The 12,744-nt window shown below is 48.6% G+C and overlaps 2 protein-coding genes across 3 annotated transcripts in view; both read right to left on the minus strand.

Moving 5' to 3' along the window:
- Positions 1 to 2,309, minus strand: part of LOC144146071 (3 beta-hydroxysteroid dehydrogenase type 7-like) — a 59,104-nt gene extending 56,795 nt beyond the window's left edge. The window contains exon 1 of the mRNA XM_077678000.1: positions 2,173 to 2,309. Coding sequence (XP_077534126.1) covers positions 2,173 to 2,198 — 26 coding nt within the window. The 5' untranslated portion in view covers positions 2,199 to 2,309. The remainder of the gene's footprint in view (positions 1 to 2,172) is intronic.
- LOC144146070 (NADPH-dependent 3-keto-steroid reductase Hsd3b4-like) overlaps positions 1 to 12,744 on the minus strand; it is a 46,142-nt gene that overhangs the window by 11,673 nt on the left and 21,725 nt on the right. The gene's annotated exons all lie outside the window — the stretch shown is intronic.

Here is a 12,744-nt window from a genome sequence, read left to right on the forward strand (position 1 = left end):
TACTCAGCAGCTGGTCTTCCGTACCGTGGTAGGAGTGGATGAGGCGCCTGATGTGATGGTGTGTGGTAGCCTTCGTTTCCGTCTTGCCCATAAGGGAGCGGAGCAGGTGCCAGGTACGGCGGGTGCCCAAGGTACCCTGATGTCTCACACAGAATTCTGTCCAGTTCTGCCGGCTGAGCTGGCCAGCATAGTTCTTTGCCTCTTTCGTCAGCTTTGCAATGCGGAGCCTAAGCTTACGGTTAGTGCGGTTGCGCTTCCACCGTTTGGTGAGGCTGCAGTGAGCTGCCCATATGTGGAGGAGGTGAGAGTCTGCCGCAGGGAGTTCGTGCGTTAGGTTGACAGTGGTAGTGTGTTGCCGACAGAGGTCCAGTAATTTCGTTGTCCATGTGTCGATGCAATCAATTTTCTGAGCCGGTGTTTGTGTTTGGAACTCTTTCCAATTGGTGATGTGGGTCGTGCCAATTTAGGGTGCTTTGGGGTGGTAGTGCGATATCGTGAGTTGAATGATGTGATGGTCACTGCCCAGGGTTTCGTCGTGGCGGGGCCATACTGCATGCGGGACGTTGTGGGTGAGCGTGAGGTCCAGAGTAGTGTCCCTGGTAACGCTTGTGCCAATACGGGTGGGTAGACCTGGTATATTGCACAGGTTAAAATGCTGTTGTTGTAGGGCATGGAAAAGACGTTGGCCCTTAGGAGTGTCGTAGTGCACTGCTCCTTTCGTCGCAAATGTCGACAAAAGACGATAGTCTTTGTAGACATTTGCCGAGTAAATGCCTCTCTTCGCTTTCCCGCTCACCTCTCATATTGTTCCTTTGTGTCGCGCTCCTCCCAAGGTAAGCATGCTAAAGGTTTGCTCAAGTCAATTTAAATTTACCGCGTTCCACTGCTCCAGGCCGGGTGCCTCGATGCCAGCGCTGCCGTATACGGCGGAGACGCGCGCAAATCGAGGCGCCCTACTTCAACTTTTATAGAACCGCATTTCTCTAGTCCACGTGCGTTCCAAGCAGAACGTGCAACCTATGTAGTGGAACCTTCCGTAACTGTTGCCGCTTGATTTCTTAAAATGCTGCCAGAAGCTACAGTGGCGCGGGCGACAGCAGGCGGCAGTGTTTTTTTTTCTGCAGTGGATGTTGTATTTCATTTCGCAAAAATCAAGCATATATAATTTTTTTTATAACGGAACACTGTAAATATCCCTTGTGTATTAACTTTCGTGCTTATATTTGCGCAATGTTTTGTTCTTGTTCAACCATGCCGACAAGTAGGAACATATAAACCATACTTAGACGTTTGGATTTGGCTGTGAGTATACAAGACTATTGCGCAGACTTCGCTTCACTTTGGCCGGGTGATTGAATCGAGTCACAGACAGACAGACAGACAGACAGACAGACAGACAGACAGACAGACAGACAGACAGACAGACAGACAGACAGACAGACAGACACAGACAGACAGACAGACAGACAGACAGACAGACCAAAATTTCTGGGTTTAAGTAGCCCAATAAATACTATCGTCTTTAAAAGAGGTCGCGTATCTGCTCCCTTCGTTGCAAATGTCGACGAAAGACGATAGTCGTCTGGGGCCCGTGTCTCGTACGTGGCTCTCTTCTCTCCATCGCCCCCCTCTTAACGCCGCTGTCTTTCGATCCCCGCACGATAAACACGGATGAAGTGCGCTAAAGTCAATTCAATTTTGCCGCGCTACACTGCTCGTACCGTCTACTGGAATTTCTTGTTATTCTCAAAACTGGAACACTGCCACTATAGGTTCGGGCTCGCGGGAGCTCTTTTTTGTATTTTTCGTCAAAGTATGTTTTGAACGCGCATTTCTTATTTGCTGTCACCAATATCAAGCATAGATTTCTTTTCAGCTATAAGGACGCCGCGTGCACCAGTTGTTCATTGTTGTTTTGCCTCAAACATGCCTTATGTTTTCCTTTTGCTCAACAATGTTGACAAGGATGAAGCATATCTCCAGGTTTAGAGGTTTGGAATGGTTTTCGCTACATAAACTCTTTGGTGAAGATTTCCCCTAACTTTTGGCCGGACGTCTTAATCGAAGAACAAACAGAAAGACAGACATACAGACAGATCGAAGTTTTCTGGTTTAAGTAGCCCAAGAAAGGCTATCGTCTTTAAGAAGCTATTAAAATCTCACACTTCATACCTTGGTCGCAGGAAGAGACGCCACATCCGATATCGCGCGCACACACCACTGGCACGTTCGTCGCGCCCACCGACAGGTGCACTCTCACAAGCACCACGCGCACGCGCACAAGCACCCAGGTCGCTGTCACACTTCAGGCGTCGTGTAGCCGGCCGCGTGCAGCGGACCTTCCGCGCGCGGCTGAAGCAAGCAATAAACTAAGCAGGCTAGTTATAGTAAGGGGAACCAACAGAGCCAACCGTGCGCACGCGTGCGCATGCGTGCGCGTAGTCTCGTCGGTATACGCGACGAAATATTACGCAATGCGCGTACATTCCAGTTCCCTCCTCGGTGGCCACTGGCCGGTCTTGCGGAATTTCTCTCGACCACGACGCGTGGTGCTGTGAGTGTACAAATTACCACGAGGTTTCCTCCTACCTCTCGAACCCACTGAGTCACACACGCGCTTGCTATTGCATCCACATTACGGGTGACTTCGTCTATTTTTCGCGTGGGACAGGCTGTATACGTCGCCGTTTACAAGCGCTGTGCCTAGGCGAGCACGTCCTCACTGCTTACGACATTTCATTTCACTTGTGAACGCCCAGCATTTTGCCCACGCGGTAGGCGACAACTTGACGTGCACTCTGTACGTTCTCGTGTATACACGATGCGTTTCGGGAGTGAGTCACGATACTTTGCGTGTATCGGTTCCTCGGCACGTGTTCTTTCAGGGCGACATATCGATTCTTGTATATGTATTCTGTACACATAAACACCGCTGGCCCTGGCCTTTTAAACCGTTTCTCAAACTCAACGCTACCGCCGCTATGGCACGCAAGCCACTTTTGCTGGTGTTGTGTTCACTGGAATTTTTATTTTTTGCAGTTTCGGAGAGAGAGGGGACGCGATGGCCTACAGTGAAACCCGTTTATAGCGAACTGCAACATGGACCGTGATTTGTTCGATATATCTAATAGTTCGATATAGCCGAACCCGCCTATAACGAGCTTATTGTTACGAGTTCGCAATCCGCTGGAGCCCCCACCCCCGACTCCCCAACTCCGCCACCCGACTCCCCAACTCCGCCACCCGCGTATGCCGCAAGGAACACAGTACAGTAGCCATTACCATACCAAAATAATCCATTTATTGCAAGTAATAAAGTTACTTTCTGCCTTAACTGCCCACGTTGCAAAAAAAAAGCGGTGATTTTTGTTTTCACTTTTGTTTTGGCGGCTTCAACTAGAATAGCATTCTCTACACGATACATTGTTTGCACCAGTTCGAGTCCGCATCCTAAAAATTTAAGAAGCATTGGCGGAGCACATCGACGGCCGAAAGTGCTCCATTATAAGCGCCGGACGGATTTCACTCGCGACATCATCGTGAACGTTGGCGAGCTCTTCCTACCGTTCACCGATGCTGCTGTCTGGGTCTGGACTCGCTGACTGGATGGGTTCCGTCGCGAAACCCGCACGTCGGAAACAGTTACGGAAAGTATTGGGTGTCACGTCGCTCCGTGCGAGGCGCAATGTCTCAGTCGCGACTCTAGCTCCCTGGTCGCGGCCAATCCACATCTCAATCACCGCTCCGAAATCATGCATTTCGGCGGCCATTCTAGGCGCCCACAGTTCGATATATGGGATGTGTTTTTCGTTGTAAGGAATATGTTTCCCATGTATTTCCGTAACTGAAATATTTTTGTTTGATATATAGCATAATTCGCTCTATCCGGGTTCGTTATAGCCGGGTTTGACTGTATCAGGACCAGCTGGGGACGAGGTAACGTCCGCTAGGCGAATGGCTTCAGGAGAAATTAGATGAACACTCCTTAAATTATCCTGTGTGTGTTTTCGGGGGAGGACGATAAGCCCAAAGCTCTTCAAACACCGTTCAATAGACCGTGTTGTTGGGCGAGTTGGTTCACATTGAAAAAGAAGGCTTATCGCAAAAAAGAAAAGGACAGTGACGAGGCGAGACAGGCGCTTTTCTCCACACGTTCGTTAAAGTTAAGCGCCAATGAATGCAAATAGTCTTTCAAGCAACCGATAACCAACTTCCGTGCGAATGGGCATATCACTTTAAAGTCTTCTAAACGGAGAAACACTACAGGGGTGTTTAAATTAAACGAGTGTGTTTCTTTTTTCTCTGGAAGACCTGTGAGGCCTTAATAAAACTTTCTGCCCGGTGCAAGGGCAAAGAAAATTTGCGATGCTGACAACTAACACAACGCCGGATCTGAATGCGGACAGGGCAAGCGCTGTATGATCAAATGCCTGATGGCCGAACGAAACGGAGGACCCAACAGTGAACTTCACGTCCCTAAGGATCCTTCGCCGTGTTGGATATTCAGGGTCGATTGGACATTTCATCCTCTCATGTCTGAATCTCCTCTTGTCATTGGTCCTTAGTGTGCTGTACTTTATTAAGGAGTGCCCCATTTCGCGAAAACACGCCGTTGTTGTTGTTTTTGTTGTTGACCGACCAAAAAATGGCCGCCAAAGTGAAGAGCAAATAAAAAAAAAACACGTGTGATCCAGTGAGATGTGAGCCCGGATCTGCACAGTAGCAGCTCAGTGGACAATACTGATGCTGAAATCATGCCAGTACATAAAAAAATTGAAATCTTTTGACACTTTTAGTAGTTTTTAGTAGCTTCCGCCAAGAAAAGCACAGTAGACGCTTTTTATTACAACGTTGACTTGAAAGGTGTTGTAATGATGACAGCGCCGATGAACCCCGTCTTGACGATGACCCCCCTCCCTTCTCGTGGCCTTGTTGTGTCTCCCCATCCGGTGGCGGAATGTTGGGGCGGCCTCCGCCGACGCCAGAGAGTCGCAACCCTTTGTATGGGCCTCGCCGGCGGCTTTTTAGCGGCGTCGGGGAAGGCTTTCCTGTCCTCCTGACCTTCGGGGACGGCCAGGGAGGGAGCGGAGGTCAAAACCCTTATTTGCATGTGCGCTGCTGTGGGGAGGCGGCATTGCTTGCGCCCTGCTCGCGCATACTTCAACGAGTTTGTCGAGAGCTGCGACTGCGAGCGGTCGCACGAAGACTCGCTCCCGTGGCGGTTTCTGGGCGCCAGGACCCCACGCACCTTCAATCCAGCCGTGCGGCGGTTTGGCACCTTTTTGGCCTCCGGACCCCCAGCAGGGATCGTGCCGCGATACCCCCCTTGCGCGCTGCGGCGCCTTTTAATTTTAATCCAGTTTTCGTTTTGTCTTGTGCTATGTTTCGTCGTCTCCTGTAAATAAGTGTAAATAGACTTCTTCTCCTTCATCATCTTCTTGCCTCGTCTCGTCATCGGGTCCTTCACCACCCTCCACGACGACACCTCTCACCTTCTTCAACGAACCAAACTTTACTGGTGTAAAAAAGAAGAAAATAAAAACAAAAGAGTTGTGATATCTGCCCCCATTGCCAGCGCAGAACAAAGGTTGTCGTTGTTGTTGTTTCTTTCTACGGGACATATACAGACTTCGGGGGTAGGCTAGGAATCGAGAGCAGGGGAGCAATGTGTCCGCCTCACAAAGATCACGCTATGAAGCTGAAACGTAAATGTTGTCGAATAATGCACACCGCGTGGCACCTGGACGTGATGGCACGAGAGTAGAACAGGTGTCCGCCAGCCGCGCAGCATCCTGACTCTACGGAGGCCGCGTCTAGAGTCCCGTCTGACGGCATTATAAGCTCTCCACTATATCTACGTCCACCGGCGTTTTGCAACAGAAGTGCCGCGTCTAGAACTAAATCGCTCTAGATAACGTAAAGCTAGGCAACCTAACTGAAACATTATATAGCATGACCTAACGCACACAAAGAAATCATTCAAACACCAAAATTAACCTAAGAAAAAAAACGAGGCAAACGCAAGTGCTAGCCTTCTCAAATATTCGGATGTCGTCGGACCGCACTCTAGACACTGCGTTCTACGGAAGCTGTGGTGCGTGCCAGACAGACAGACAGACAGACAGACAGACAGACAGACAGACAGACAGACAGACCAAAATTTTCAGGTTTAACTAGCACAGGAAAGACTCGTCGCATCCATCGTATCAACTGCACGCATCGGCCCGACCGCGTCGGTTTGTGATTAACCGCTTTCAGCCTACCGCGTAAACGCGCCCCGATCGAGCCAGAAAAACGCCAGGGCGATTCGGTTCACTCTACCCTCAGGCGAAGAACAAAAGCGGCGTAAGCCGGCGCAAGTACTGAAACGCCTGCTCCACGCGCTTCCCCGCAGTACAGGTAAAGCCAGGAGGTGAAGCCGAAGCACGCTCGTGTCTGCGCGCGTCGCCGGGAGATGGAAGCGAAGGGATGCGGGAGAGGCGGCTGGGAGCAGCGATGGGGCGTCGCGGGCCGCCGAGAGTGGTTTTCGGTCTGCCTCGCTGGCGCCTCCGGCCGCGGAGCCAAGAAGGCGCGCCGGAGAAGACACCGGACGGGCTTTAGAGGCGCGGTTCCGCGCTGCTTGCGGGGGCGTGCCGGCGTGGATTTCCTCGATACCCCCAACCCTCCCCAGCCGAATCGATTCCGAGTCCGCGCACGCCAGTGCGCACGCTTCGGGCCAGCTGTGCACCTCTCACAATCGTCTCTTGTGTGTGCCTACTCGTTTTCGTCTCTCCGGGGTTGCTTGTTTGTTCGCAGGCTTGTTCGTTTAAAGGAGTATGTGTGTTCGTCTCCTCTCGTTTGTTTTTGTTTGGCGGTTGTCTCTTGCGTGAGCTTACCTTTTTCGAGTGCAAAAATAGCGCAACAAAAACCGTCAGAATATGAAAATCGCGTTACAGGATCCCATTTTTTCCGTCTATCTGCCAGTGCGTCGCGTAAAAAGCTTCAGCCTCTCTCGGGACGTTAGCTTGTACATTGAATTTTTTGCAGCCTGCGCGTTTCCGGCTTGGCCCACAAAATTTTGATAAAGATTGAATGTGTACGAGTGCATATCTTTTAGCTCATCGTTCGCTTGTGCACATTTTTAGAATTCTTGCTGACGCCCATGTGTACTACTGCATCTTGTATACTTCTCCGATGTTCAATTTCAGTTCACTCTTGTTACCAGTTATCCAATCAGAGCCCACCAGAAACCAGACCGTGTGCTCCTCTCGCTCTCCAGCCTGCATCGCTACTCCGTACGCACACAGTCAGCTCCAAATTCGGCGCGTATGCGCAGTGACACAGGCAGAGACGAACGAGCATCTCGTGTGTAGAGTAATTCGCACACGCTACGAAAATATATGGTTGAAAAAGCGTAATTTTGGCTGAAAATATTACAAGTCGGGAGCGCGTTGCATTAGGGAGCTTCTGGGCAAAACTGCAAAGTGTGTCGTGTCGCTGTTCGAATGACGGGATTTCTCAGTGGCGCTGATTGATTGATTGATTGATTGATTGATTGATTGATTGATTGATTGATTGATTGATTGATTGATTGATTGATTGAGTGAGTGAGTGAGTGAGTGAGTGAGTGAGTGAGTGAGTGAGTGAGTGAGTGAGTGAGTGAGTGAGTGAGTGAGTGAGTGAGTTGCTTTAATGGAGCTAATACCACCGTACCGTCTGTGTCGATAACTCCAGACCTTCACGTTGAAGCGATGCCTCGCACGGCATCCGAACCGACTTGGTGCAAAAATGGTGGGGGAAAGATCTTCACAATCGCCAGCACAACTTTCCTGACTTGCTTCAAACGCTACAGCGACTATGAGTGCAGTGCACTGGGGTTAGTAAACCGAACAAAAAAAAAGCGCACCGAACATTTCTAGACGCAATTTGTCATTTGTTTCGCAGTTGCTATCGCTTCGAGCTCCCTCACATCAGGTTTATTTTCGTCCTCTTGTGTAAATTCTTTCGCGTGCATTTTCCAGACACCTTGAATTACTTGGTACCGCGGGCACGTGTCATGCGGGCAGCTTCAGCGCATACACAAAGAAGTAACCCAATCTCTTCGGAGGCCGTCGTTTCTATATGCACTCCAGCTTGCATAATAGGAGTTAATTCACGGCGTTTGTAATCCGTGGTAATTTTGAAAAATGGTAATGTAAAACACGTTAATCGGGGGCAATATAATTCACACGATGTTTTTAAATTAGAAATACTTCGGCAAGAGTCGATCTGCATCACAGATTCAAGACGGGACTGCACAGTTTCTGCGGCATTTGCAATGAGGTGATGTGCATTGCAAAGTGGGGATTAAGACAGGAGAAAGAGAACGCGGCACGCGCACAGTCTACCTTGCGCAGCCTTAACTGCATACTTGTTCGTTCGCGTTCGACGTGCAACCATGAAAAGCGTAATCAATATGACAACACGTAGAGCAGGACAAGGTATTGGTACATATGCACCACCACGCACTATCTGGTTTGCACTTTCTGCTCGTAATTGTATTCTAATGCATGCACGCATTTCAAGAACTCATTGCAAGATACTGACAATTTAACTTTTCACAAACTGTGAGTGGCGTGTCAAGTGAGACTGGTACACTTGTTAATATGAAAGTTATTATTCCTGGCGCCTATACTGTTTGCGATTGAATTTCTCTTGCTTTTTCACTTCCTTTTCCTTTTTTGTTTCTTTCTGTCTTTCTTACTTTTTATTTCTCTCGCTGCTTCTGTCTTTATTTCTTTTGTTCATTCGTTCTTATTTATTTATTTATTTATTTATTTATTTATTTTCGTGTTGTTTTTTTTTATCTCTCCCTTTTGTTTGCTGCGAAAAAAAAATGTGCACATGTGCGTTTCCACGTAAGCTTTGGTTGCACCGTGGTGGACATTTAAAGGCCCCCAGCGATGGTTGATACACAGTTGTAAAACTTTCCCCTGTCTCTTCACGCTTGCAATGACAGTGAAAGCTACGTTTTTATCGCTAGGAAGAAATTACGTTGCGATTGGCTCCACGCCGCTGGTACTTCATGCACTGCCCCCACTTTGCCTTCTACCGCGTTGTTTGTTTTATAATGCAGGGGATTGAATCACGAATCCCTCCGTGGATATAGGTGTCATGAAAAATCGGGAGTAGTGAACGGCATGTGGGCAACCATAGCCCACTCCACGCGTGGGTATGTACTACGGACCTGCAACAACCATTATCAGTGCGTGTCCGTGTGTCTAGAAAAGAGACCCCCGGCCTTACCGCTTTCGAACAGACTGCTCCGACCCGTTTCTCGCTTGGACAACTCTGATTTAATTCAACACCATTGGAGTTTTTACAATGTCATCAGACATTTTTGCAGCTGCAACCGATAAGACAGCGCATCTGGACGACCGAACTGAGGATGCGACTGCCGAGCACGAAACGAGGCATTTTGAGGCTACGCAAGGTTGCCAGGATTTCGGTTACAACGCAGAAAAAAGGCACGGAGAATGGTTTGAGGGAAGGTAGTGTCTATTATCCCGGCAACCGGGAGAATTACCGTCAGAAATTTCTCACGGCAGTCGCTTCTTATCGGTAAGAACCTTACGCACAGATTCAATCTGATAAATATCCCCTTAAAAAGTCCTCTCTGCAGTTGCCCCTGTAGCGCTGTGATTTAGTGTTCGGTTTTAAAAGAACAGGCTGCGGTTCAAGTCCAATGTTGAGATGTTTTTTTATATAGCTTTCGGAATTTTTTGGTTATCATGATTTTGTTAGTGCTTTTTTTTACTCTGGTTTTTACTATATCAAGTGATCGACGCACTGAACTTCTAGAATTGGTTGAATTGCGTTTAATACAGACTGTGTTCTGTGTCGTTGGGCTGAGTTAGATTAGGTTTGTTGCAGTTTAGCATGATTTGGGTAGGTTCTGACGCGTTCGGTTAGGTAACGTAAGGTTCGGTCAAGTTATGTTACGTTAGGTTACGTTGGGACGTAATATTATTCATCAAACTTTCGGCCAGCCAGCTTTTATGGAAACTGCCGTGAGAATTTCGCGGAGGTAATTCTCACGGCTGCCACGAGATTAGACGCAGCCTTGAGGGAATGTTTTACTTTGGAGGCTTCCCCTTGAACACAACCGTCTAATATCACTTCAATGTGTACGTAAACAACCCACAGATTTTGTACTCACGAAACGCGCACGCATGCGCATTCTGAGCCGCAGAAACCGTGTTAGTGCGATGTCGTTTAATACCCTCGTTAATGCAATGTCATCGGTGAAGGCGGCTGAGTGGCTAAGGCATTGTGCCGGCTGTTGGGCGCCAGAGCGACGATTTGATTCCCGGTCCACGGCGTCGTTTGTTCGTTTGTTTGTTTGTTAGCGATCAGGGGGCAAGCGACGAGCTCGAGCGTGAATGGGTGGGCCAGTAGCGACAATGTGGTGAGTGACGTCATGTCGGACGGGGAGGAGGAGGAAGTTTGCAGGTCGCAGAAGGGACGGGAATTCCTCAAGAAGCTCGTCGTAGACCGACCTCGATGAGGTGTTCGCGACCGCCAAGAGCGGTTCCTTCTATGCTACACCAAGCACAGAGATGTGCGTTGTAGCATCAATGAGGCACTTGCGGTGCATGTCAACTGACAAGTTGTAGTTACGCAGAAAGTCTGCGCCCAGAATGGCCACATCAGCGATAAGAAAAATCCATCGAAATGTTCTTCGGAGGTTTGAGTTCTTTACAATGCATTTGCAAGAACAGTTACAATGTTTAAATCAAAAGCCCACTGCTTAATTTGAAGTACGTCACGATAAAATAGACGCAGAAGGGACGATTTCAAAAGGGACAGTTACGAGAATGCCACCCCAGAGGCCCCATTCTCGACGGCACAACTTCCCAAGGAACTGGAAAATTTGCCGGAAGTCTTTTCTGATTGGCTTTCAGTTTTGGTCACGTGCTTTCGGTTGACAAAGCGGCTGTGTGTGCTTTCGTCATTTTGACGTTTCATGATGTTTACTGTCAACAGTTATAAATTTTGCCTTATTTCTCTCTACGTGAAGTGCACAATTCTTGGCCGGCAATGAAAAGCTATAGTAAATGCACCGCACATGACAACGTAAGCCTGCCTTTGCTATTCAACAACAATACTGCTTGTAATACACGCCCTCTCTGTTGTTGGCTGATATGGCGTGACCGATCACGTCCCGCATTGGCAACTTCAGCCTGCGTAAAACTGACGTAACAGCTTGAAAATGGCGGCTGCTTCTGCCGCGAAATAGGGCAAAAAATTTCCCCCACCTTCGGCGCCGCGAAATGTCCGCGAATTTGCAGTAGGCGCAGCACTACATGACGCGTGGTTTAAAGCATGTTTCTACCAAACAAATTGTAGTTTCAACTGCTTCCAAGTCAGCGATCATGGAGCATACAAATACCGTGCAGTATTTTGCTTTTATGTTTGGCAACAAAATAAAAATGATTTGTTTGGCGTAACTGCAACATAAGAGGGCAGTACAAGCCTCTCCATGACAAAGAGAACCCAATGCATGATATTTGTCGACGCTCCTCCTAGTAAGCTGCTGGGCCACATGATCGAACTCAAAAGAAAAATAACAAAGTGGCTCTTTTGTTCATTACAGCGCTTATTGAAGTCGAGGTTGACGAATGAGTGAATCGGCGACATCGGTGCGCTCCGAGGTTTCAGTCGTAGCGCTTCTCTGCTCTGATTTTTATGTGTCATACAAGCGATGGTCGCGGCCGCCTTTTTCTGTTATCATGCAATAAACTTGTAACACAGCAGCAGACGATGGCGTGGCGGCGGTTGCGGCTGTGAAGGCCATAACGCAACCAAGCTCGCATTGAAGCAGAGAGCCCAACTATGTAACTAAAAGCGATTGAAAGAAATAAATGGATACGATAAAAAATTATGTGTTGTTCTTTAGCTCGACATCGTCCTTGCGCTAGCTTTTGGATCAACGTACTCGATCGCCTTGTGGTGTTGACGCCAATTTTGACCTGCAGAAATGTGTTTTTTTTTGCCAGCCTCCACTACCGTCCTAATATTTATAGTACATGCCAAGTGTATTTACATATTTAATTCGCAATATTTGATACGTTGGTTGGGATCTTTAATTTCTGATGCGTCAAATTACACTGCATGTCGTCATAGCTATAAGTGCATAACGTCACTGATTGCTTACGTCCTGCTTACGCAAAAAGAAAAACATGGCGAATTCCCCAGGAATTCGTGCAGTCGAGAATGGGGCCCGTCTCTTTTCAAGGGAGAACTTGAAAAGATAGGGCCACGGCATCGCTGATTCAATGCGCGTCACTAACCCATCATATACTTTCAGATGGTGTTGCCGGATGTGAGCGGCTGTTTATCGGCTGCTGCGCCAGCCCTGCCATTCGTCCCCAATGCTGGTGCTGCCGTTTTCCTGACCGATAGCGGCCAATTCCCGGATCCGCCACTCGACACACCCCCACCTCTGGCGAAGACGCGATTCTTCGCCTGGCAACGCGCTACGCTGTCAGCTGACCCAGAAGCTTTATATAAAGCGCGGGGAATTCAGCAGAGCCTTCGGCCACGGCATCGCTGATTGAATGCCGCGTTCCTCACCCATCATGTACTTTCAGGTAAGTTACTATGATTGTAGTTGCTGCCACAACATTGATGTCTGCCTGCTAGCGGTGTCGTGGCCCCCTCATGTTTTGAAGCGTTTCCGCGCGGTTTCAATGCACATGAGGCGTCTTTTGGTGCTCGGGGGTG

Source organism: Haemaphysalis longicornis, unplaced genomic scaffold, assembly GCF_048455015.1.
Source record: "Haemaphysalis longicornis isolate Haplotype H1 unplaced genomic scaffold, Haemaphysalis longicornis Haplotype H1 scaffold_7, whole genome shotgun sequence".
NCBI lineage: Eukaryota > Metazoa > Arthropoda > Arachnida > Ixodida > Ixodidae > Haemaphysalis > Haemaphysalis longicornis.